The sequence below is a fragment of the Triturus cristatus genome, chromosome 4_1 (assembly GCF_964204655.1).
Source record: "Triturus cristatus chromosome 4_1, aTriCri1.1, whole genome shotgun sequence".
In the NCBI taxonomy this organism is placed as follows: domain Eukaryota; kingdom Metazoa; phylum Chordata; class Amphibia; order Caudata; family Salamandridae; genus Triturus; species Triturus cristatus.
In genome coordinates this window covers 922609435-922637044 of record NC_140585.1, presented here as the reverse complement: position 1 = coordinate 922637044, position 27610 = coordinate 922609435, and the positions used below count along the sequence as shown (strand labels likewise).

Genomic DNA, 27610 nt, shown 5'->3' with positions numbered 1-27610 from the left:
AGCGGAGTGCCCCTCCTATTTTGACAAATTCGCGAGGATTCGTCAACCGGCGCCAAAGTTATTCAAAATAGAATTTTCAGATTTCCTATGGAAACACGGTCCTAACTATAACTATCTACTGGCGACCGCCAGTAGATAATATGTATGTATATATACATACATATTTATATATTCTATATTACCTACTGGCAGTCGCCAGTGGGTAGTTATAGTTGGGACCTAGTTTCCATAGGAAAAGCGTTTTTTGATTTGCCAATATCTTTGGCGCCGGTGGACGAATCTTCGTGAAAATTGTCAAAAAACAGGATTGGACTGCTCAGTTTGTGTGTTGAAAGTTTCTGGATGATTCGTCAGGTGGGGGCCGAGAAAAAGAGGGCCCAAAGCGCGTTTTCACCATGTTAATTACCATAGGAACTTTATTACAGGCTACAGCCCGAACTGCTGAACGGAATGACACCAAATTTGGCAAAAAGGTAGGTCTTGGTTTAGACTGCGCCCTTTTTGTTAAATGGTGTAAATCTGTTCAGCAGTTCCTGAGAAATTTAAAGAAAAATATCGATATCTGAGCACCGAGGAGGGTTTGCCCCCCCGGGCACGAGCTTAACTCTGATTGGCTGCCAACACTCCAAACCAGGAAGTGTTGGCAGCCATCTTGTGACTCAGTAACCGAGTCACAAAAAAAAGAGTAAAAAAAATAAAAAAAGGGTGAAAAACAAGAAAATGGAGCAGGGTAAAAACACCTAGGCCTGCTCAGGGGGTTCCACAAGGACCCCCAGGGCCAAAAAAAGCATTTTATTTTTTTCAATTGTCTGAATTCCCGCTGGGGTCGTGAATCCGGCCTAGAAAATAAAAAGAAAATGAAGCGCGGGCCTCCGTGCTTCCTTTAAATTAGCGCCCGGGTGGGCTAGGTCCCGGGGGAATGCCAAAATTATATCGCGGGGCCGCCCCAGAAACCGCCACCTCTTGGGGCTATGCAAATTAATAGTGGGAGGGCACGTGGCTCACCGCAGCCCCGGGGACCGCCACCTTCCCGGGGCTTGTTTATTAATGTGTGGGGGGCCTTCCACAAGCCCCGGGGACCCCCACCCCCGGGGCTTTACTTATATATGCGTGGGAGGCACACGGCCCCCCTGCTGCCCCGAGGACCCCCACTTCCCCAAGGCACACAGAAAAAAATGTGTGGGCGGGTGAGCCTCACGGACCCCCCCCCAAGCCCCTGGGACCGCCACCTCCCCGGAGCTATCTTCAATCATATGCGGGGGGGCACACGGGCCCCCCCAAGCCCCGGGGACCACCACCTCCCTGGGTCTGTGCAAATGATGGGGGGGGGGATGCACAGACCCCCTCCAGGAGCCCTTGATGGCTCTGGGGACTGCCACCCCCCAGGGATGGCTCCTGCAATGTCCGGGGGTACCCACCCCCAAGACATTGCCGTTTGCTATGGCAGGGCACTGCTTATGACCTACTAAATCATCCATTCAGACACTCATTCTGCACTACACCTTGATATGTATATATCATATTTAAACTTTAAAGAAACACACATTCACTGGATGATGTCATCAGTGATGTCACTGACCATGTCATGAGTGATGTAATGTGTGACGTCATCAGCAGTGCACTGCGGGGGCGCGAGTTATAGTTAGCTCTACTAACTATAACGACCGAATTTCTCTGGTTTTTTACGAGTGAAATGTCCAACTAACTATAACGTCCCTGAAACCTGTGGTTTTTTCAGTGGTTGCCTGCAGCTGTTGAACCCGGATCACTGAGTCTGAAACATCTTCCCACTTTCCTCAGCCCAGCGGAGTGTCTCCACCAATAAGATCAGAGACGCTCTGCATTTAAATGTGGATGTGCCAATTACAGGGATGGTTAAGGCATTTGATTTTGAAAAAGGAATTAAATCCGAAAAGCGTCATGCCAACCACTATGCTTAAATAAAGGGAGTTTTCCTGAGATTCCGCGTGGGCTCCAATACTTTGTATGTCTTTTTTTTAAGCCGTAGCCCTCAACAGGGTCATAGAGTTTAAAAGTGCATATAATACTTTTAAAGGGAACCGCCCTCTAAAAACACCACCATTAAAAACAATGGATAGACTGCTGCTCATTTAAAGCAATGGCGCAGTTCTTCTACCATGTTAAGTTTTGTCACATATATAACTAAACATAGATAGATAGATAGATAGATAGATAGATAGATAGATCTCTACATGACACTCAAATAAGATTGTTTTTCTCAATCTCGATAAAGTACTCCTATATAGTTGATGTTTATACTCTGCTCATATTCCTTGTAAAGTACAAATTTCTCATAAAACACATCATAGTGTCAAAATTCAAATATCTTAGATATAAGAAATGTCAAAGAAAAGTATAGAGATAAATAATTATGATCATAGTAAAGGAGAAAAACAACAAAAGGAAAGAAAAAGAGAGAGAAAAGGGGGAGACAAAGAACAAAGAGAAAGGGGAGGAGATTCTTGTTTTATCTCCTATATGAGAGAGATCTATAGAATACTTGAGTCTAAATAATCTCTTCTGAGTATTAAAGTGCATGTTTCGTAAAAGTTCTCCAATATGTGCAAAGAGTTGTATAAGGTATTCAAATAATTCCATATGAAAGTGCATCTTTATTGTAAACAATAATCTATAAACTCTTCCAGTTTATGCAAAGAAATGCGCACAGTACATAGATATGAAAAAGAAGGAAATTGTTTTCAGATGGGTCAGAAGAGAATGCCTTATGGAGGAGTGAGATTGTATGAGTGAAGAGAATGAAGTAAATTAAGAGGCAGCAGGGTACATACGCAACATATGGGTTGATACAAGTAGTCAAGGAATGGCAAAATGATCTTGGCATAAGGAACCAAACAAAACATACCTTATCATAGTGATTGGTGTCTAAGTCAGAGATGCCTCGCCCAGTTGTTGTAATATGAAACATGTCATTCACTTCACCGATACTGGAAGGGAGTAGGGAGTGTGATTAGAGAACTGAAATAAAGAATACAGACACCCGCGTGTCAGAATGAGTTATTAAAAAAAAAAGATAGTTTTGAGAAGTTTCGACTTTTGTATATATCACACAAAGAGCGAAAGCATAGCGACTTTTAACATCAAACACACTGTGTGGAGCAGTTGCGGCATACACATACATGGATCCAAGTGCAAGATACACACTTCGCAGATAAAGTTAATTTCCTTCACTGAAATTAGTTCCTCGTTTGCTGAAGCAGAAAATCTAGTAAGATGCCAAGAGACTTCAGAAACCAAAAAGTGAGACCAACTAGTAATGAACTTCACCAGTGCAGAGGCAAATAAGTGAAACCACAATGAAGTATAGAGTATGCAATCAGTCATGAGGAGAACAAGTGAAATTGCACACAGTGAAGTGTATTAGACCAGTGATGTGGGAAATCATGAAAACTCAAAGTACAATGTGTGAAACAATTAACAAGGGAAGAAAAGAGTGAAAAGTCACTGAACAGTAGAAGAATAGCTCTAAGGAAAGGAATGAAACCCCACTGAAATGCAAGTCGAAGTAACAATAGGAATGAGTAAGAGATCATAGAGGACTGCAAAGGGAAATGAGTGCGTCACTACTAAAATGTATGAAACTTGTGAAAAGGTGGAGACACTCTAGACTATATGAGACCAGTGACTAAAGGAATGAGCAAGATCCATCAAGCTAGCGTTGTGGGGGAAATGAGGGAGTCCCCGCTTAAGTGCACGAAATGACAGATTAGCAAATATATTCTTAATTGCTTTCAGAAGAAACAATCATTCAACATCTAAGGGAGATGGACTTTTTGGAATTTATAGGTAACAGTGAGTCAATTTTAAAAGCTGTGTCCATGTTCCTGAATAAAGCATGCTTGTCAATAATTTAGTAATGTACAACCATGGATGTCTAAGGTTTTCCCTTGCTTTTGATTGTTAGTCTAAGAAGGAATACATGGAAACAAAGAGAAGCAATGATATAATGGACATGCATACTGAATGGCAAGAAAAAATAGATACCTGGGGGAGAGGATGGCGAGGAGACATTGTATTATTGTTGTAAAATTTGTTTTGTAAACATTACATAATAAACAAGCAAACTCAATATCAACAAACATACATCGAACATGGTCTTGACCTTGCCTGTGAAAGATAAAATATGTTAGCCCCATGGTCGGAGTCGATTCATTTAAAACCTCAGACCTGATATACATTTTTTAATTAAAAGCCTAAAAAAATATATATCAATGAATCCAGGAGATTAACACTAGACAAGTGAGCTCACTCTGTGCGAAAGCAAAACAATCATCTTAAAAGACTTTACTTTCAGGTAGTACTGCAATACAACATTGATGGAGCAGGATTTCACAAACGAAACCTGCTCGGAGCAATACCCCCATGATATGTACTAACAGTAAGAAGAAACTAGAAATGAATATGCACCTTACATACACACACATTCACACACACACATGGGAAAAAGCGTTGCACAAATTTGCACTAATGAGGAAGGACTAAAACCTATAATTCGCTAAACTTGAGAAAGATGCATGTTTAGGCGCATGCGCAATTCGTAGCTGCAAGTTGCATTTTCTGCTTCAGAATACCAATTGACGCCACTTTTCCGCTAAAAGCTTATGCTAGGTAATATTAACTGGGATTAGAATACAGGTGGGGGGTACACAGTGAAAACTACATTGTCATTTAATTAATAAACTTTATGTACATTTTACTGTAGAATGCGGGACTCGAACTGCAGTTGCCTAGAGCCATGCCGATTGGGAGGGGAAAGAAAGAGAGTGCGCGTCAGAGCTGACAGAAGCAAGCAGATGTGCTGTGCTCAGCAGCAAGTGTGCCCGAAGGTGAAGGACATGGGTCCCGGAGCAATTGTCAGTTTGCCAAGGAACATGGTCCATCGTGGGATCGGATGTCTCTTCCTCAGAAATCGCACAAAAGTTTAATAAAATGTAATGATTTGTAACATTTGCATGTAGTATGAATAGAGAATTTGAAAACCTGTGGGAACCGAAAGTTTGACAAAGAAATGTCTAATGTTTTGGTGAAGTCACCATAGATATCAAGGAGGTGAACCAGTCGGTAAGAATTAAGTAGTACAAACGATTCCACAATATTTGTTGCAATGCAATGAGAGTGATTCTGACTCATATCAATTGTATTGTATTGTATTGTAATTGCATTTGTATTGCGCTTACTACCCCTGACGAGGCTTTGAAGCGCTTTTTTCCACGAGTAGCAGGCTACTCCGGGACCCATAGAGGATTAGTGTTGAATTAATATAGTGAAACATGCAAGTAAATTTTAAGTGGTGGATAGGTTAGTCAGTTATTTGGATTCGGAAGGATAGCAAAAGGATAGAAGAGGAAAAAAGCTTTGTATTCATATAGCGCTTGTTACCCCAGATGGGGTGTTGAAGCACGCTACTCTGGAAACCCATAAAGATTAGTGGTAAATTAGTATGGTGAAATTTGAAAGTAATTTGAGTGGTGGATATTAGTCAGTTATTTGGAGTGAGAAGGGTAGCGGAGGGATAGAAGGGGAAGAAAGGTTTGCATTCATATAGCACCTGTTACCCCCGATGGGTTTTGAAGCGCTTTTCTGGCGAGTAGCATGCTACTCCGGAACCCATAAAGGATTATTGATGAAAATTAGTATAGTGAAATATGAAGTAATTTGAGTGGTGGATATGTTATTCAGTTATATGGATAAAGAAGGGTAGGTGGCGGGATAGAAGAGGTAAAGAGGTTTGTAGTTCTTTAGCGCTTGCTACCCCTGATGGGGTTTTGAAGCGCTTTATTGGGGAGTAGCACGCTACTCTGGAACCCATAAGGATTAGTGTTGAATTAGTATGGTGAAACATGAAATTAATTTGAGTGGTGGATATGTTAGTCAGGTTTTTGGATTGAGAAGGGTTAGGGAGGGGTAGAAAAGGGAAAAAAGGTTTGCATTTATATAGCGCTTGTAAACCTGATGTGGTGTTGAAACGCTTTTTTGGTGAGTAGCACGCTACTCTGGAACCCATAAAAGATTAGTTGTGAGTTAGTATAGTGGAATATGGAATTTGAGAAGTGAACATGTTAGTCTGCTATTTTGATTGAAAAGGATAGTGGAGGGAAGGACTTTTTTTTTATTTAAATTTGTATCTCTGTTTTTTAGGTCATAGCAGTAGGAGGAGGTTTTTGGATGAGTAAAAAGGGTTTTTGTAGGGGAAGAGTCATAGGGAAGAGTTTAGAGAGGTTTGTTTTGGGGGATCGGTGTAGTAAAAGAGGTGCCAGATGATGCAAGATGGGGTAGAGAAAGAGAGAGTCTAGAAAGGGTTATTTTGGGGATCATAGTAATGGTATGGGGTTTGGGAAAAATGAGAGTGGATGTAGAGGATATATTGATAGATGTATAGGGGGAGAGATAGGGTAGTGGATTGGAAAGAGAAGTAGAAAGTAGTTTGAGATAAGTCAGAAAGTTGATGGTGCCTGAGGGGGGAGGAAGGGTGCGTGCCTGGCGCATCTTTGACGGTAGATCAGTCAGGTCCATTTGCTAATGGAAAAGTAGAAGGGGATGATATTACCTTTCTAGTGGATACTGGTGCTACCCGTTCTAAAGTGAGAGCAGCAGAAATTCCAAACCTACCCCTCCCGGGAGAAACTATCCGAGTTGTAAGAGTCTCAAATAAACAGATTAAAACCCCAGTTACAAATCCAATTGAAGTTCACATTGGAAACTTCAAAGACATGCATTGATTCGTGGTATGCGACTCGAGTCCAGTAAATCTCTTGGGAAGGGATTTATTGTGTAAAATGAACTGTACCATCTACTGTACACCAGATGGTATAGCATTTCAGACACCGGATGAGGATGTAGAATTCAAATTGATGCTAGCAAAACAAGGAACTGAAGTGGATGAATTGAATTCACTTCTTACTGGAGAAACTTTGCCTGAAGAATTGAAAAGTGCAGTAAGGTCAGATGTGTGGGATTTCACTGGAAAGGAAATTGGATTGATTACTAATGTAGATCCCATTACAGATTACGGCGAAAGAGGGTGCTATATATCCAAACACCCCTCAGTACAAAATGAGCCCAGAAGTAATTGCAGGTGTTGCTCCTGGGATTGATTAAATGATTGAACAGGGAATCCTCAAAGAAATAATGAGCAGTCCATGTAATTCGCCTATCATAGGTATCAAGAAACCTAGCAGAAAATACAGGATACTGCAGGATTTAAGGAAAATAAATAAGATTGTTGTACCTGGTTGTCCTATAGTCCCAAATCCAGCTGTAATTCTTTACCAAATTCCCTGTGATGCTGAATGGCACACAGTAATTGATTTGTACCAAGCATTTTTCTCAATTCTTCTTCACCCAAAAAGCCAGTATTTGCTTGCATTCTGGTTTGGAGACTGTATCTTGGCATGGTGCTGAGTTCCTCAAGGGTATACTGAAAGTCCCTCAATTTTTAATCAGATCTTGAAAAAATGTCTGGAGACTCTAGTCATGCCAGGAAATTCGGTTTTGGTTCAGTACATTGATGACCTATTGGTGGCATCAAAAACAAGAGAGGCATGTGTAACTGATACAGTTGCCTTACTGAAACATTTAGCAGAAGGATGACACAAAGTGTCCCCTGCAAAATTGCAATTTTGTAAGCAGGAAGTCCAGTACTTAGGACACAAACTAGAAAAGGGAGTCTGAAAGGTGACACCAGAAAGAATAAATGCAATTAAACAAAATAAATCACCCTCAACGCAAAAGGAAGTACGAATGTTTTTGGGAATAGTTGGATACTGTTAACAATGGATCAGTGGTTTTTCCACTGATTGCAAAACCTCTACAGAGGTTGACAAGAAAGGATGTGAAAGATCCGATTGTTTTAGATAATGAATGAATGGAAGCATTTATTAAACTGAGAAACAGCCTTTGCAGAGCACCAGCACTGGGAATGCCTGATTACGCAAAAGAATTTGCATTGTACTGCAGTGAGAGAAATGGGTATGCACTCTCAGTACTAACACAGAAACATGGAAAGGCACGACGCCCTGTAGCATATTTTTCTGCTACCCTGACTCAGTGGCTGCGGCATTACCAGGCTGTTTAAAAGCAGTAGCTGGCACTTGTGTGAGTCTGGAACAAAGTGAAGCGATTGTGATGGGATATCCGGTTAAGGTATATGTGCCACATTCAGTTGAGATCCTTTTGACCAGAACGAGAACTCAACACTTGACTTCTAGTCGGCTGACTAAGTATGAAAGTATAATTTTGTGTGCTGAAAATGTGACAGTGGTGAGGTGCACAACATTGAATCCATCCACTTTACTACCAAATTCCCAGTGTGAGGAAGTGAAAGATGAAGCTGATCATGATTGTTTGGATGTGACAGAACTGTGTTTGAAACCTAGGCCAGACAGAGGACGTACCATTGGAAGAATCAGACTGCGATATATTTGCGGATGGGTCATTTTTAGGTCTCGGCTCGAAGGCTGCGCTTGCGCAGTCTCGATCCGAGTTTTAATGACTTGGAGAAGAGGGGCTTGAACCCGCCCCTCTTCTCCCCTGTTCTCCATTGGCTGGCCTCTTCAATGCTGGCCAGCCATTGGAGAAGAGGTCCCGTCACTCCGATCAGGCCCCGTCCTTTTCGGGTCGGGGGGAGTGTTTTTTGCAGAAAGTCTAATTATCTCCTCCAGCCAATGGCAGGAGGAGATAACAGCAAAACACGCCCCCGAATCCGAAAAGGACACTGCGTTTCTCCGAGGCATTTCTGCTCTGCCTCGGAGAAAGGCAGTGGTGTGTTGTTTAGGCCCATGGCAGTTTTCGGGTTACTCTTCTGTTGCGAAACCTACATCCCGGTAGAAACCCAGAATGTCAGCATTATGATTGTTCAGCGTCGAGGACTTTTCACAATTTTGCAGATTTTGTTAACAATACAGGGTCCTGCCGCAGCTCTTTGATGTGGCAGCCTGCTCGCGATGACCCTGCGGGATCTTGAAATATTGCCACTCGGCGAAACTTCGCAGTACTTAAGCATTTTTTGAAAGAAAAAAAAACGCATTTTCAGAAAATCCAACCTGGCTCCTGTTCGCCTGTACCATGTGCACTTCTACCTGAGAACCAGCAATGTTGACGGTTCTCACAGAAAGCTGGACATGTTTGGCCAGAGTGAGCCATGATGCCTTTGTCAGAGCAAGTTTCACTACACTGCAGTGAAACTCTACAGTGCAGCTGCGCAGGCGGGTGGTAACATCTCTGGGATTTAAAAGAAAATAATGGGCGTAAGTGGCGTATCAAGGAAAAAAAACACGGATTCACAGGAAGTGAGTATTTTGCTCGGTTTGCTGTTTTATCAAAATTGTCAAAATGTAGTGCTCGAGGTGGGTGTGCGAGCCGTCGCTGCTCTACCTTGATGTAATTGGCAGACTCAGTGGTTCTGTTGATGTTCAAATACAATCGCACATGAATAAGTAGGCTGTTTGCCAATACGATGCGTTCAACGTGGCACGTTAGTGTAAAAAACAAGTCCTTTCTCAGATTGGATAAAACCAGACCGAGTACACCCTCAGCTAGCAAGTTACACTGAAGCCACAGGCACTAGGCGCTACCCTTTTACCTGCGAGAACGTTAAAGGGGCCATGATGTCACAATGCACTCAAAGCCCAAGCAGACACCATAAAACAAAGGAACGTTCCAGATGTCTGCTGCTGGTAATGGTTAGCGATGCATTACCGGGTAAAGAGAACTGTGTTTTCTCTGCTTTGGCTGGCCCCTTTAAACAAGCATTTACAATGCAACGGTCTCGGCATTGTTAAAGTTAGAGCTATTGGCATTGCTCATGACATTATTTTTGGGGTTTTTTGTTTTTAAAACATGTAGAGAAACGGCATTGTTATTTACAATGTCAATAGCTTAATCAGTGTGTGTGTAGGTGGCTCTGTGTGTGGGTGCAAATGCAATAGGTCTCGCATTTGAGAGTGATTAAGCTATTGACATTGTAAATAACAATGCCGTTTCTTTAAATGTTTTAAAAACCAAAACATAAACAAAAATAATGTCATGAGCAATGCCAATAGCTCTAACTTTACCAATGCCGAGACCATTGCATTGTAAATGCTTGTTAAGAAATGAGAGAGGTGAACTATGTGCTGCCTATGCCGTATGCACCATAGCAGGGGTTCTAGAAGCATCCTATTTAAAAGGAGTAAATTCAGCCCAAATTGCAGAGTTAATAGCTCTGATTAGAGCATGTAAAATTACCAAAAGCCTAAAAGTAACCATATTTACTGATAGTAGATATGGGTTTGGGATTGTACACGGTTTCGGTCAGCTATGGATGCAGAGGGGATTCCTGACTTCTTCAGATTCTCCAATCAGAAACAGCAAAACTGTAAAAGAGTTATTGGATGCTTTGCAATTGCCCAAAAGAATTGCAGTGGTCAATGTGCCGCACATACATCAAGAGATGATTATGTGACGAAGGGCAATAGATATGCGGATCAAATGGCACGATTTTGTGCACAAAATGCAATGGCTATAAACAGATCAATTGGAAGAGAAAAAACCTAATGCCATCTTATGTTCGCAACTACATTTGAAACTTGGGAGGAAGTGAGGTAAATGCAGGAAGAGGCAGGTGATGAGGAAAAGGAAAGATGGAGAAATGCAGGATGTAGAAAAAGAGCAGAAGACAGTTTGTGGGTCTGTTATGATGAAAGACCAGTCTTGCCAGATTCTTTAGTTTCTCACATGGCCAGGGTGTACCAAGGACTTGCACATATTGGAAGAGATGCAATGATCAGACTCTTCAAGCAGACATGGTATAATCCAAAGTTCAGGGTCATTGCAGAGAGCCTTTGCCAGAGGTGTATCGTTTGTCAGCAGCAAAATCCAGGCAGAAAAACAGTTGTTAGTAGGGGTACAATTGGAAAGGCAGGGGGACCATTTACCCGACTGCAATAAGATTTTGTGGAACTCCCCCCATGTAACGGGCTGAAATACCTGCTAGTCATTGTTTGTCTGTTCTCTCGCTGGGTGAAAGCCTATCCCACCAGGAGGAATGACAGTTTGACTGCAGCCAAGCTGCTTTTGAGAGAACGGATTCCTAGGTTTGGATTTCCAGTCACTTTGAAGTCTGATAGGGGAACACACTTTAATAATGAAGTAATTCGAATAATTTGTGCAGCATTCAACATTGAGCAGAAGCTACATTGTGCCTATCGACCGGAAGCATCTGGAGTGGTCAAACAGATAAACGGCATCATAAAATCTAGGTTAGGGAAAGTGTGCGCATCCACATCACTGAAATGGCCTGACACTTTACCCCTTGTATTGATGAGCCTGAGAAGCATTCCTGACAAAAAGACTGGTTTGAGTCCACATGAGGTCCTAATGGGAAGAGCAATGAGACAAGCATTTGTACCAGCGTACAAACTGATGAGTATATCTGATGATCTGGTACTTGACTATTGCAAAGGATTGGCTGACCTGGTGCATTCTGTGTCTCACCAGGTTGGAGAAGAAGCCATAACAACACAGTGAAATCAAGCTCATGATTTGAGTCCTGGTGAGTGGGTTCTTGTGAAGAAATACGTGCGGAAAACGTGTCTTGAAACCAGATGGAATGGCCCCTCTCAAGTCATTCTGGTGACGACAACGGGAGTGAAGTGTTTAGGCTTGCCAAACTGGATTCATGCGAGCCACACCAGACGAGTCCCAAGTCCACTTGAAGAACCAAGGGAGCCACAACTGGTAAATCAAAGTCAAAGACCAGTGGCTGAAGTGTGTGAAGATGAAGAATCTAAAATAACAGATTCTGAAAAACAAACAAATGATGAACAGCAGAGCACAAGTCAAGTGAAGTGGGCACCAGATACTGGGACTCGAGAAATTACCAGAAGGAAGTGAAATTATTGGCGAAAAGGAAGAAAGTGAGTTCACTGTTGAGCGAAGTGACGGCGAGATCACGGTCAGGCAGGAACAAGGTAGAAGTACAGACGAGTCTGAAGTGGATGAAGTCACTGCTGAAACAACAGAACAAGAAGTTCCTGAAAATCAAAGAGAAGAACTCATAAAAGCAGGGCCAAGCAAAAGAATATATGAAAAAGACGAGGAAGGTGAATGGGTAGTCGCTTAGAAACAAAAGAAAGGTGATAATTGGCCAAGCTGAGCTAAAAGACTAAAATACAGACTAGTGAGGAGATCAAAGAAAAGACCAGAACAAATTAATGAGGTCTCACGTCAAACTGAACAAGAAGAGGCAGGAGAAGAGTTAGTGCGAAAAAGAAAGAGTAAGAATCCCAAACAGAAAATACAAAGCACCTGAGTGGACATAGATAATCTTGAAGAAATCGAGAATCCATATCCAAGAGAAAACAAAGAGTTCTGAGCAGATTGATGAAAGCATTTTGAGACCACCCTAAAAGAACTGAAGAGAAATTTAAGGTGATAAGTTTGACAAAAAAGGAAGAATTCCAAAATTCAGAAAAGCCAAAGAAAATAAAAGAAAAGAAAAAGGGTTTAGATTTAGAGAAATAAGACTTAGAGATGGGTAGATTTTATTTTTTATATAGAATATAAAATGACTGAAGTAGAGGTGACTGAACATCCAAAACCTAGTCTAAAACATAGGTGCATTAAAGCATGCTTATGTAGTATATTATTTCCTATGTTCATATGGATATTATTAACAATAATAGTACCTATTCTAATAGTAACTAATAATGGAAATAGTACTAATAACGTAACAAGTAGACGAACAAATGATGTCACTCATTACTGATGACGGACAATTGGATGGAAATAGTTTCCATCATGATAAATAAATGATTTTTCGTTAAATGTTTTTACTAAATTGCTGTATGAGTATACTACCACCATGAATGTGAGTGACTGATACGTATGCATGCAATTACCTTCATCTGCCTCAGAGGGGGTGACTTATCATCACCTTCCTTTAACATATGGTGTGTCATGTAGTATACTAACGAGCCTGTTCTATGTAACAGGTAAAATAGAGTATCAGTACTCTAATATAGATTTGGTATTTTCAGAAATACCAGTAATAAAATAATTAAATAAGGCATTAAGCGCTAAAAATGTACGTTATATGGGAGAGTTTTTCCACATTACTAAAGCCTTAGATATAGAATATGCCTACAAGAATAACCTGACCTGTAGGTTGCAGATTGAAGAAAGGGTATTTGTTGAGATGGTGGAAATTAGAAGGGAACTTTTTCAAAAGAAAGCTGCTGAACAAAAGTCCTGAGTACCAAGGTGGGCTTTTAGGAAAGGAAATTATAAAAAGGGCGAGACATATGCTGCAATGTCCTTGGACAGGCAACAAAGGGGGAAAATACGCTTGCTTAGAACTAAGACTAACTACCATAACTACTTTATTGGTAGTAGCGAATGCAAACATACTTTTCAGATTACTGGAGGTTGGGGATTGAAAGGTGGAACTGATCCTGTTTTCCCAGGGATATATTATGTGTGTGGAACAAAAGCCTATTATAGACTGCCTGCACATTGGTATGTTAGCTACTATTTTGCCCTTGTCTTTCCAAAGGTCTATCATATAAACCGAAACAATAGAAAATTGAGTGAACGAATTGGGCTGATCCCTCAATGTCGTCCCATTGGTTAAAAAGGCCAAAAAGGATCTTCGAAAATGGAAGAATCTGCCCCATACGCCTTGGGGAGGGTTGCTCTGTTTAAAATGATGATCCTCCCCAGATTTCTTTACGTCCTTCAAAATGCCCCCTTCTGCTTTCCCAGGACCTGGTTCCGGGAACAGGACAGTCTAGCTATCAAGTTTCTCTGGAGCGGGGGGAGGGCATGCTTGGCTCTGTCTGCATGCTGGATCCCCTCCTTCGACGGGGGTATGGGGAAGGCACACCTATATCTTTATTTCTTGGCTGCGCGTCTAGTGGTGGTCCACGACTGGTTCAATGGGGGCTGGTCTGACCCGGACAACCAGCTTGAGCTGGGATTACCTAACATCCAAGCTATGATGTACGGGGGGCCCATTCCATCCCAACTACCTGACGTGACACGCTCCGTATTATTGGCCTAGCGAGCCTTGTTACGTCACACCAGCTGGACGCGTAGGTTGACCCAATGTACACGCCTCTGGCATGGGGCATGGCTCCAGGAGGTTAGTGGGCTGCAGGGGTTTAAATCATGGGACCTCATTGGCATCTTACAACTGGGGGACGTATGGGCTAAAGGCCATATGCTTTTCTTCCAGGAGCTTCGAACCCGCTATTCCTTACATTCCTCCCAATTCAATAATTATCTACAGCTGCGGCATGCCCTCCAAGCGCACATCACGGATGACACAAGGCTCCCCGAATACAGCCCTACCGAGGCGCAGACTTTGCTGGGAGACCTAGGTAAGGGAAGCATCTCCTGCATATATCGCAACTTAGTCAACAACACCCCCACCTCCCTGGACAAGTTGAGGGACCAATGGGTAGAGTGGGTGGGCCCCCTCAATGAGGTGGACTGGCGCTACGCCCTCATGGCACCCAGGACGGTCACCACCTCCGTCAACCTTAAGCTGATCCAACTCTACTACTTACATGCAGCTTTCCTCACTCCCCTGCGCCTCCACCGTGTGGGTTTGCACCCGGACGCGTCATGTGTGAGATGTAACCATGTTCCGGCTGATTTTTTTCATGTGGTCTGGTCCTATCCCCGCCTGGAGCGGTTTTGGGGGGCCATTGAGGAGGAGCTTACGGAGGTCCTGGGGTGGGGGGTTCCCCATGGCCTACGTCATTCACTACCGGAGATCACGGACGGGCTGGACGGGTCCAGAAATGACAAGATATTCTTTAACACAGCTATGATTGTAGCCAAGCGTGACATAGCGGCGGCATGGAAATGTCCTGACCCGCTGGACCTTGGAAGGTGGCGAAGGGGTGTGGACTGGTGCGCGACCAAGGAGAAAGCCCTTTACATGGCGAGAGGATGTTCCAAAAAATACCAAAGGGTGTGGGGGAAGTGGTTGGGTACTGTGGAGGGTTCGGATTGAATCACCTCCTTACTTTGTTTGTGTATATCTTATGGGGTATGAAACCGTGGGATGTTATGCTCACAAGAATGGAATTGATCTATTGTCCTCCGTGCTTTTGTTGTTTTGTTCAATGTGTTCGAAAAACAATAAATTTGATTATCAAAAAAAAAAGAAAATTGAGTGAAGTAAAGCTAGGACTAATACGTAACAAAAGAGCTAGTTTTCCAGAAATTGTAGGTGATATTTTTAGTGCACTGATACAGTCAGTGGGAGTCGTTCTAAATTCACTGAAAATTTGAAATTTGTCAACAATTGTTGATCGATTATTAACAGATACTGCTGGTGGGTTTTAAATGATACATACTGAAATGGTTGCCATCAGATCGATGGTTTTACAAAATCGACTTGCCCTTGATATTCTATTGGCAAAAGAGCGTGGAGTCTGTGGGATGCTAAAAGTCCAACATTGTTGCACATAAATGCGAGAAAGTGGCTCTGTATATACTGTTCCCAAATAGGTACAGGGTGTACAGAGTCCACAGTCCCCAAGGGTTTGACAGAGGCTAAAGTTAGATATAACCTTACTCTCTAAAGGGGTAGCTTGGTCGAGCAGTAAGGCAGTATCAGAGGACAGTGTAAAGCATTTGTTGTACACACTCAGTCAGCAAATGGTCTCACACACTCAATAACTGAACTCTAGGCCAATGGTTTATATATAAAAAAATATATGCTTGTTTTATTTTAGAACCAACAATTGGAATTAAAATATACTTTCTCAGAATGAGATGCTTTATATAAATACTTTTGCAATATGCAATTGGCTTTTGTAAACAGTTACAAGTGGTTGCAATAGGCAACTCTATTTTAAACACAACAATGCATTGAGCTCAATGATAAATTCAAGTTATTTGTAACAGATTACTTTTTAGATTACTTTTGGAATTCCAGGACTGGATCCTAGATTCAGTCCTGGGTCAGTACTCAGAATCAAGTGAGGAAAGTCGACTTAAGTACTGTAATGACTTTTAAGCAATATTTAGCTATTTTAAAAGTCAATGATTCCCTATGGAAGAAAATTCAAGTTGCAGGTACAGTATGTTCAAGTTACTTTTGTAATCCAGTACTGGGTGCCTAGACTCAGTACTGGGACCTTTATCCAAAACAGGTAAGCAATTACGTTTTCAGATATTATACGATTTCTGAAGAATATTTAAAGATTGCAGAAATCGACACTTAGAAGAAATTTCACAGAAAAACAGTCTATGGTTTCCTATGGAAGAAAATTGGGTTACAGGTAAGTACAGTTGTAAGTATTTTTCAGAGTCAGTTCTGGGCACCAAGATCCAGCACTGGGAGCTCACCTAAGAGCAGGTGAGTAAATTCGTTTTTGTCACTCGGCTGATTTTTGGTGAATATTTTGAGTTTTGAAAAGTTCACACTTAGAAGAATTTCCAAGAAAAAGCCAGTCAATGTTACCCTAAGAGGAAAATGAAGTTCGCGGTTTAAGGGTAAGTTCTCGACTGGCAGAGTTGAAGTTCTGGGCATAGACTCAGGGGTCTCCCAGTGTCAGGTAGGTACAGTCAGTTCACCCTCAGCGGTTTCAGGACGGCCGGGTGCAGAGAGAGTTAGGCCCAATGTTAGCCTATAAGGAATAGGGGGGCCTGGTTTGGTGGCTGCTGACTAGCAGGCCACGCGGCTGTGGGAGCTGGGCTCCTGGTCACTCACTCAGGGCAAGTGGGGAAGTAAGCTAGTGTAGAGATTGCACTGCCAGGGCCACTCGGGCGGCTGGGTGCAGGGTGCTTTTGAGCCGTCGGGCGCTCAATGGAAATCAATGGGAATGTTCCGGTTAGGAAAAAGGCTGCAAGCTCGGGGACGAGGATGCTTTAGGTGCCACCACCACTTCGAGAGGTAAGTTGGGTAGTTGTAGGTTAGGTGGGTACCCCGGGATTGGGCACAGGGGGCCGCAGGGCGCCGCGTGCAGGGGTGCCTTTTGGTGTCGGGAAATCTTACCCTCTGATGATCGCGGTTGGGGGGGCACCTTGTTCCGAGGCTGCAGGCTTCTTCCGGAATGTCGAGGGGGTCCTTGGGTGCTGGACTCGGGGTCACAGTCGCCGTGGGGTCGTCCTCAGGGTCTTTGTCCACTCCGACACTAGCCAGGCTTGGCTGGTGCAGAGTGTGCTGGGTTCGCGGTTCCGGGCTGCTGCCAGGGATTAGAGATAGGTTTTGAGTAGAGCCTCTACTCATGGGAGTTCCAGGGGCTTAGAGCAAAAAGGTAGCCAGGTCCTCCGGGGTTGGTGAGGTTGCTGGCCACAAGAGATGCCGGGTTGGAGCAGGAGCAGGTTTGAGGGTCGACAGGCCGGTAGGGCTGGGGCCAAAGCAGTTGGTGTCTTCCTCTTTTTAGCAGCTGCAGGGCAGGTCTTCTTTCTTCTTGCTCTTCTTTGTAGTTTGGAATCTGGAATCTGGGGAAGGAAGGTTCATGGTGCCCCTAAATACTAGATTTAGGGGCGTTACAGGTAGGTGAAGGGCAGGGGCCAGTGGGTCCCTGTCCTGGGGTGGGTACACCCCCTATCCTGCCTCTCTCCTGTGGGAGGGGGCAGGAGCCTAGTCCTGATTGGGCTTCCCATCTTCAAGATGGCGAGATCCCGGAGATGTGCTTCACCTCGCCTCCCCCACCTGAGGGGTGGGGTTGGCAGGCCGGCACATCCCCTGTCCTTATTTGGGGTTTCCGGCCAAGCTTCCCGCCAGAGTGGGGGGTTGCAGTGGCCTGGGGAAGCTCACAGAGGCGGCATGCCTTTGAAGCTTCCCCCTGTCCATCCTGGGGGGGAGGAGATTCAGCACCTCGCCCAGGATGTGCATTGTTGCAGACCCAGGAGAGCAGGGGCTCTCCTACCCAGGGGTCCAGCAACATGTCTGCTGTGTGGCAGCCTAGGTAGCCTCAGAACAGACGTGGATTGTAGGTTTAGGTTTCAGGGGGCCTCTCTAAGAGGCCCTCTGTGGTGCTTTGTACATTAAATCACACACTGGCATCAGTGTGGATTTAATGTGCTGAGCAGTTTGATACCAAACTTCTCAGTCTTCAGTGCTGCCATTATGGTGCTGTGGAGTTCGTGTTTGACAAGCTCCCAGCACCATATACTCTTAGCTGGCAGCACTACACTTACAGGACCCAGGAATGGACCTGGGTACTGTAGGGGCACAAGGCTCCTGCCTCTGTGCCCACACCACTGGCATAGGGCACCCGGCTAGAGGGGTGGCGGATGTATGCCAGGGCAGTGTAGGTTGTGGGCATGGCACACAGGGATGTGTGCCATGTCGACTCTCTGTTTTGTCTTGTGTCCAGACACTCAGCCTGCAAGAGCAGTGTGTGTGGGTTAGGGTACAGGGCCTCTAAGGGTGGCACAATGAGTGCTACAGCCCTTAGAGGCCTTCCCTGGTCACAAGGCCCTGGGTACCTAGGGTACCATTTACCAGGGGCTGACATGTGGCCAGGGTTTGCCAATTTGGGTTTTGACTGTTAGGCAGTTTTTAGGGAAGGAACACAGGCCCTGGGCACCTGATTGGCAGGAGCCCAGGGCACAACAAGGAAAAGTGCATCAGCTATTAGGCAAAACAGGGGGGGGGTTACAGCTACAGAAATCCACTTTCTTACAATAAATTCCCGATAAAAGTAAGGGAATAGAGGAGTATATTAAGAATATTACAGAAATACATAAAGAACTGATACCACTAGAGGTTGACGGTGTTTGGGAGAGACTGGGTGAGAGTTTTTCCTCAGTAGGCAAATGGTTTTCTGCCTTTGGAAGTAGCATAATAGGGAAAATATTAATACCAATTGTTTCCATAGCAATGATAGCACTAATAATAATAACAACTCTTAAATGTTGTAAGAGTAAGAGAGGAAGGAATGAAGTGACAGAAACAAGTAATAAAAGAAGGCCGAGAAAGAAAGAAGAAATGAAAGGAGAATACTGTAACATGATGAAATGTTTAGATGAAAATGCTGTAAAAAGAGAAAAGAACACTGTTTTAAAATAAAGATGGCACACGGTATGGTAGGTATTTTTATGATGGCTCTGGGAAGCCATCAAAGGGGGGGATTGATGGAGCAGGATTTCACAAACGAAACCTGCTCGGAGCAACACCCCCATAATATTTAATAACAGTAAGTAGAAATAGAAATGAATATGCACCTTACACACACACACGTGGGAAGAAGCGTTGCACAAATATGCACTAATGAGGAAGGACTAAAACCTATAATTCGCTAAGGTTGAGAAAGATGCATGTTTAGGCCGCATGCGCAATTCATAGTTGCATGTTGCACTTTCTGCTTCAGAATACCAATTGACGCCGTTTTTCCGCTTAAAGATTATGCTAGGTAATATTTACTGGGATTAGAATACGGGAGGGGGGTACACAGTGAAAACTACATTGTCATTTTATTAATAAACTTTATTTACATTTTACTGTAGAATGCGGGACTCGAACCCCAGTTGCCTAGAGCCGTTCCGATTGGAAGGGTGAAAAAAGAGTGCACATCAGAGCTGACAGAAGCGAGCAAACTTGCTGTGCTCAGCAGCAAGTGTGCCCGAAGGTGAAGAACATGGGTCCCAGAACAATTGTCAGTTTGCCAAGGAACATGGTCCATCGTGGGATCGGATGTCTCTTCCTCAGAAGACGCACAAAAGTTGAATAAAATTTATCGAATTGTAACATTTGCATGTAGTATAAATAGAGAATTTGAAAATCTGTGGGAACCGAAAGTTTGACAAAGAAATGTCTAATGTTTGGGTGAAGTCACCACAGGGTGATAGAGCCACCTACTGGGATAGCCAATCAGCTGTAAAAAAAATGTGAGTTGCTGCAATTTAGGTGGGATGGCTATGGAGATTTTTGGCTATAATTGGGGTGCCTTTACGGGTGTGGTTTAAACTTGCAGGGAGGAAGAAAAGAAGTGTGGATGCGTCGCTGATCATCGGTTGCAGAGAGGCCTAGCTGTTCCTGTCCCTTACCTGTCTCGGGTCCTGTCTTCTTTGATCCCTGATCCTATCTCGGGGGACCCTCGCCATTTCCTAGGCCAGGGGGTAGTTTTCATACAGACCCACTAGGTTTGTATTTTCATACATGCAAATGTATTTCTCTGATACTTTTGTCTCTCCACCTATCCACTCCGTCATATTATTGTTCCTTGCATAATATTTTCTGCTGTCTCTTAATCTATCCCCTCTGTTAAATGGTTAACGTTCTTATTGATGTGAGAAAAGAATATGTGTCAGTTGCATTTTTACGACAACTTCTCTCCTCTGATAAATTCATTGTTCATAATTGTACCATTTCGCATATGAGCATTATAGAATTAAGAAATAATGTTGATAAACTTTATTAAACCCTTCAGCGCGGCGCGGATTTCCGCGCCACGCTGAAGATTCCGTGCGCGGGCGGGGCCATGACGGAACGATTCCGTCATAAGCACAGCCCAACCGACGTGCATGACGGAACCGTTCCGTCAAGCGCGTCGAAGAGGTTAATCAATACCAAGAGTCTGTGATTTATTCAAATATCTGATTAGATAAGTTAGAAATGTCATATCATTGCCATCAACTCTTCAACTAATTGGTCCATCGACCAAGTAGAAGAAAGGTTGAATGTATAAGGTAGATTTATCTATAGATGACATGTTGACTATGAAATAATAAACAACAAGGTTTTCTGAGATTATTGAAACAAAATTGACCCCAGCGTATCAGGGATACGGGTGAATGTGTATGCGCCATTATTTGAGATTTTTGTAATTATTGATCCCTGATCAGATATTAGGTTGCGCTGGATCAACATTAAATGAAGCAAGATAGATAGCTGACACCCAATCGTTTCCTACTCCTAATGACTACATTGTATCAGATAGCTATACTAGCTGTGTGTGCGGCTGCTGACCATACATTGTGTGAAGCCCAGCCCATAATAAAGCCTTTAGTGTTCCCTCTGGGGCTCCTCTTATGCGATTATGTTTTTAAAAGGTTGCCGCCATTCCATAGCGAGTGTCCAATGAGCTGGAACTAGCGTCTAACATTGGTTGCTTCGAGTTTGGCAAACAAGAGTGTCTTCTGTATACACAGCATCGATCACTATCCAGTCAATGTAACAACTTTACAGAAAATACTTATATGCTTACAATAAAGTAGACACTAGCTTTCGTTTGGTGACATTTAATATTGGTAACAAACACTGGGCAGTATGTTTTTTCAGAAGGTTAAGAATCAAATGGGGAAATGAGAATCATCCGGATTTCTTGCTGGCAAGGCAATAGTGATGCCCTCTTCTCTTGTGGTACTATACACCCAGATGTTTGTAAGTTGGCGCAATCTAGCAGAAGCTCCACTTTTTGTCCCCCAAAGCATCACTGTCCAGGCTATTTTCGTTTGTGCCCAAACACCATTTTCTTCATTTTGCTGGTGATAACTTCCAACTTGTTAACTTTGCAGTATATCTTCATGGCCTAAAGCAGCCTTTAGAGGCTCACTTGTGCTCTATTGAAAATTATGGTACTGTTGACAAACTAGAAAGTCACTGCCTCACTACTTCCTAACCTGGGGGAATGACTGTTAACCGTGCAGTGATGTATTGGACATCAGCATTTATATAGCTCATACTACACCTACGTGGGGCACTAAAGCACCCACCTACATGTGAAGTAAGCTATTCCATCTAGGGTATGTTGTTTAAAGGGTGTTGTCTTTGTTTTTTGATTAAATATGGATAATGTGTGTTTTCATGTAGTGAGTGCGGCCCACCGGTATGTGGTTAGTGTGATATGGAACGCAGTGTGGTGGCTGATGAAGTGTGAGAGACAAATGTGCAGTGTTATGGTTTACAGAAAACAGGCAGCTTCCAATAGCTCTGCAGGTTGCTTTGTGGTATCTCTTATGATTATACTCTGCTGAGCGGCTTACTGCACTGGGTTGTCCAATATGAGATTTTGAATACGGTTGTGGTCCTAAGATGCCATGGATGGAGGGAGAGAGAAGTGGAGAGATCGGACCATTTTTTCAATCATCCCATATCGAAGTGCTATTGTGAGATGTAAAGAAACAGTCAGAGCGTATAGTTAATGAGACCTGCAGTGGAGGATTAGATTGAAGTCCTCTGAATTGTTCAGCATTGTGAGACAGATTTCTTCAGTTGTTCCATGCCTGTTCTTTTGGTCATGTCTGGTTTTGGCTTTACAGTACTAGTGATGGAAAGCCCACATATCAGATATGTCTTATGTGAATGTAACAGATATACGTTAGAATTGGCTGCTGCCCGCCAAGTATTATGGTCTTAGTATTATTGTGTCATAAATGTTAAAAATAAAAATTACATAATTATATAACGCCATAGCGAACCACAGCTAAGTCCATCTTGGTTCACTTGCATATTGAGAGCAGTCTGATGCATCAATATCGGACACCTGCTTTAGCCCTTGGTTAGTACTGATAGGATCTGTGATGCCTAATTCAATTTGGACTCATATCTCGGGATCATTCATTTGGCCCATATTAAGCATCTGTTCACTCCATCCAATGCTGCCCAGAATTCTATAAAAGCAGGCATCATCCATTTACTTGATTTTGGCCAAGCAGTCATAAAAGTACAAACAGACAAATTTCAGTTAATAAAACATATCCGAAGCATACAGAAAATAACAGGTAAAAATGCAGTACATGAATAAGATACCAGTAGGCAAAGGTGATCAACACTGTACCTCGGCCATATTAAAAAAATGTCAAATAACAAATCTGAAAGTAAGCCTATATGTAGAAAAGTAAACAGCAATTAAAAACCATGTGATTAATAAAAAGGTAGGCAACATCCTATTGCAGTCATAATCACAAAGTGCAATCAATTAATAAACTGCACGTAAGCACATTTAGGAATTGCCTACTAAAGAAAATTACAACAGCTGGCAAAAGAAAAACATATAAAAAAGTTACGAGGAGGGAATATGGAATAATGGGGGAAGAATTAAGTGCATAATAGTGCAAACACAGCAAGAGTGTTTACAGGGTCTATTTCTGATAAGCCATGCTGCAAATAGGTATTTGCTGTGAACAAAAACAATACACCTTGAAGTGTCCGATTTAAGGATCCTAAGGGCAGTTCAGAAGCTTTTTAAGCCCAATTTAAGGCACAAGGGCTAAATCCATTTAGGTCTGGGGGGCGTATAGGAGGGACAAAAAAAATGGTCAATGTCTAAGAGTTTGCACCTGCGCTTGTTACACTGCAAATAATCTTCATGCCCTGAGGACCATCTATACATGAAAGCAATTAGGGGTAATCTAAATTTGATTTAAAAAATGTTTTTTGCAAGGGGAGGTAATATTTCGTCAAGAATCGCTTCGAACTTGGGAAGCAATTGTTGTCATAAAAATGAATCAGAAAGAACTCAGATCCTAGAAGAAAAGTGCCACAGAGTCACAACATGATCCCAGTTTTGATTAAAAGGCCTTTAGTGTGGGATCTGATAGATGATGGGGTTGTATATAATGACTGAAGGACTAGCTTAGTGAACCTTAGCATAGGATGTGAAAACCACTTGATCTTGCAATTGGTGTCTACGTTTTTAATTTCCATGAGATTTGATCTATATGGGTCTAATTCATTGTGAGTCAAAAGCCTCACTCAATACAGAAGAGGTTTAGGTACAGCTAAATGGTCAACAACAAGCAGTGTTGAGGATTATTGGTATGGTAGGTGAACTAGTCAGGACGTTAAGGATTTAAGAAATCGGTCGCTAGCACACTACATTTAGATACATCCCAGTGCTCTGTACCATATAATGCAGAGAACTGGGCTTTAGCCGTATGTACATTCAAGGATGGCGAGACTGCCTTAAGTTGAGATGATCGGTGCATTTGTAGGACTGTGCTGAATAATCAGACTGCTTTTAAGGATCTGTGGGGACCAAGAAAATAAATTGGCGGCCCTTAACTCTAAATAATCAAAGGTCTTGACAGAGTCTAAAGTGATGCAGGCATACAAAAGTGTATTAGTGAAGTATAATAGCATAGATAAAGCTAACATGTCATCAGAGGTGCCGCACCCAGATCAAAAGCCCGTCTGGTGTCATAGCAGGCGTTGTTTTTGCTGGACCATAGTTATCAGCTCACCCAGCATTCCTTTGGCATAACATGTTGCCTCTATAATTAACATGGCTATGAGTGGATTGCTGGATGGTTTGAGAGAAACCCTTTTCTTAATTATTTAATTGGATGCAATATTGGCCCCTGCCAGGTTGAGAGAATTGTAGTATTTGTTATTCAGTAACTGAATACTGGTGTAAGGTAACTCAATCAGGTATCTGGATTCTCTTGAAATATGACTGCTGGAATTCATTTCGGTCCTAGTGTGCTGTTCAGTCTACAACCATTTTTAAACGGATCTTCCTGAATGTGGTCACATTTTAGTCAGTGCTATGCTATGCATTACAGTTAGATTGATAGTGATTATGTCTAGAAGTAAAGCTGCTGAAATGTTGCTCTCATTATTCCGGGAACATTTTTCTCAGTGTTGTTACCTTTAAGGCTGTCCAAGCTACTGAGGTGTGCCCAGAACCTCTGTGTATCATTTGGGCCGAATACTGTGAACAACTCATACAATTCTTTGTATGCTTCTTTTAAGCTCTCAAATCACATTCTAGTATCATTTCCTCAGCTTGTTCACTTCTTCGATTAAATATGGATTTCCTTAACGACTTTTCAGGCTTAAACTCTCTTTTTAGGATTCTTAAGTCTCGCTTAAACCATGGATTTTTGTGTGTATCACAACCTACATTTTGTTTCCTATTGGTGAAGTGTAGAGGAGTTAGTAGATTTTTTACCATGGAGTTCCAAATATGATTTGACACAGATTTATTTTGTTTAATCAACAATACTGCCTTAATGCTGAATTGTTACGATTTCCAAAGCTTCCGAAAATTATTATTTGATAAGGACCATTTTATTTTCCTAAACTGTCACTCATCTATATCCTGTCCCAACTAGGTAAGTGGTGCCCTCCTATTAAATAGTAATTCATTTGAAATACTTGAGAAAAGCGATCGCTTTTAGCCGTTGAAAAATGGTGAACTTATGTACAATAACAAACATGGTGAAGACACAAAAGTACAATCTAGCACAGCCTTTCTCTCCTTATGAAAGGGTGTGTATGTCACAGATGAATTGGTTAAGAACTTTTTAATTAAGACGCCTGCAATTTGTCCCCGCCCTGAAAAGGAGCTACATGTCAGGTTTCTGCCAATTGTAGTTCTGTTCTATCATCATGGCCTCTAATTGCAAGCTATAGATTAAAATTCCCAGTAATGATGAATATGTTACCAGTATATTTACCGTTTATTGCATTCAGGCAAACTATTAGCTGCTTTACCATCGCTCTTTTCTTGATGAACGGCTGGGGTAATATACGTTTTTACTAAAATCACAGGAGTGGAAGTATAACTTTTTCCAAGTGACCTAAATTATCGATTTTTGTAGCAAGATTATTTGAGTAGTTCACATAGAATGTTGTTATATTTATTTATACGGGACAATTATTACTGAAAGAAAGGGGAAAGAACCTATATTGCCACAAAACAATCAAAATTTGTTAAAAGAGTCCTCACTCACCAACCTAGTTGGTGACATGCTTCATCATTGGACTCCCACCAGGGAGGTCTAGCACCTCCCCGGTGTGCTACAACGCCTGATTACAGCGGAGCGGGTGATTGATGTGTCACGTGTGATAGTGCAGGTAATGTGCAGAGTGAATGTAAAAAATGTCAGGTTTCAACCAAAAACCTTTATTGTGGCAAACCTGGCATTAATTAAAAAGGGTATAATAACTAAGTACCAAATTTTGGTTAGTTAACCCTAGTAGTGGGAAGGATAAAATTTGGTCAACATGTTTCTGCCATTAATAGTTGATTCACCAGGCATTCGTCAGGACCATACTGCCCCGGTGGTATGCACACGCTAAGGTGCACCCAACCGTTAGCAGCGTTGTTACTTAAAAACTCACGGTTCTTGTTACCGGAGAGTCTTCAGGATTTCTGAAGAAAGGAAGGTGTCTGTAAAAATAAACAGAAACAACATACGACATAAAAAGAACATTGCTTCGTGGAATTGGCAAGCATTTACATGTTTTCAATCGGAGGAAAACCCCTTTCACTTAACAAAATCGTTAATTAGTGCACACGAAATTTCATCAGGAACTACTATAGTGTGCAGGAAGCTATAAGTATTTAGCAATGTGCGTAGCATTTGTTTCGTTTCTGAAGCAATTCGCAGCTATTCAACTTCCTCTTATTTAGGAATGTACTTCTTGGCCAGAAGGCCAGTTTCTCATAAACAAAGAACTCCAATATTACCGGACCTGTCAGGGCCCCAATGGGAATCAACAGAGGACAAACAAGGTCACCCACCGGAACACTTAGCGTTCCCTCCAATTTGGATCCCGTAGGTATCGCAACTGATCAAGGTAAGAGGTTAAATACCCTCGACATCCAATCAGTAAAACAAACAGAACGGGTGTTGCTCGTTTCTCAAAGGCGGAAGCCTCACAATGCGTGTTACGTCATGGTACGTCTTACTAGCCAATCAGGGAAAAGAAGGCTGGGGGAATCGCTAAAAGACTAGAGCGTTAAACCCACTAAACGGTCCAGCCATCCTAACGAACCTGTCGAACAGGATACAAAAGGCGTCACCACACCACAGAACTGCATCACATGAATGCAGACAATAAGCAACCACAAATGCCATAATTCTTCATTAAAAATATGAAGTCAAAATAAATCGAAAAAAATCGGAAAAAAAAAAGGGGAGGGGAAATACCTCTTTTTTCAAAGCGTTTTTTTAAAATCAAGAACTTTATTTAATGGCACTCGTGGACATTCCAGCTAAGGTTTCATAAAGTTACGGCCCCTCTTTTTTTTCATATGGTGACCACACTCGCTAGGTGTTCCGGTGGGTGCGGCGCTTTGACGAAGTAAGTGGTCTCTCGCAACTGCATAATCTATCTCAAAAAATCTTTTTCTGTTACCGGATGGTAACGTTTTGAATATTGTTTTTTGCAGTGTGTGACTACAAGTGCGCATCCCCCTCCCTGGGTCCATGGTGTGAGGCTGATCTTAGCCATTAGTAAGTCTTTTTACGAATGAGTGCTGATATAAGGCATGATTATGACTAAGCCTTAGGAGACCTTGTTTGTCCTCTGTTGATTCCCATTGGGGCCCTGACAGGTCCGGTAATATTGGAGTTCTTTGTTTATGAGAAACTGGCCTTCTGGCCAAGAAGTACATTCCTAAATAAGAGGAAGTTGAATAGCTGCGAATTGCTTCAGAAACGAAACAAATGCTACGCACATTGCTAAATACTTATAGCTTCCTGCACACTATAGTAGTTCCTGATGAAATTTCGTGTGCACTAATTAACGATTTTGTTAAGTGAAAGGGGTTTTCCTCCGATTGAAAACATGTAAATGCTTGCCAATTCCACGAAGCAATGTTCTTTTTATGTCGTATGTTGTTTCTGTTTATTTTTACAGACACCTTCCTTTCTTCAGAAATCCTGAAGACTC

The 27610-nt window shown here is 42.4% G+C and overlaps 1 protein-coding gene across 5 annotated transcripts in view; it reads right to left on the bottom strand.

The window, feature by feature from the left end:
- LOC146855822 (death-associated protein kinase dapk-1-like) overlaps positions 1 to 27610 on the bottom strand; it is a 304196-nt gene that overhangs the window by 222481 nt on the left and 54105 nt on the right. For 4 of the 5 annotated variants that reach the window (XM_085653757.1, XM_085653759.1, XM_085653760.1 and 1 more), the window contains exon 2: positions 2885 to 2997. In XM_085653757.1, coding sequence (XP_085509883.1) covers positions 2885 to 2947 — 63 coding nt within the window. In that variant the 5' untranslated portion in view covers positions 2948 to 2997. The remainder of the gene's footprint in view (positions 1 to 2884; positions 2998 to 27610) is intronic. The other variant, XM_085653758.1, reaches the window with a different exon arrangement.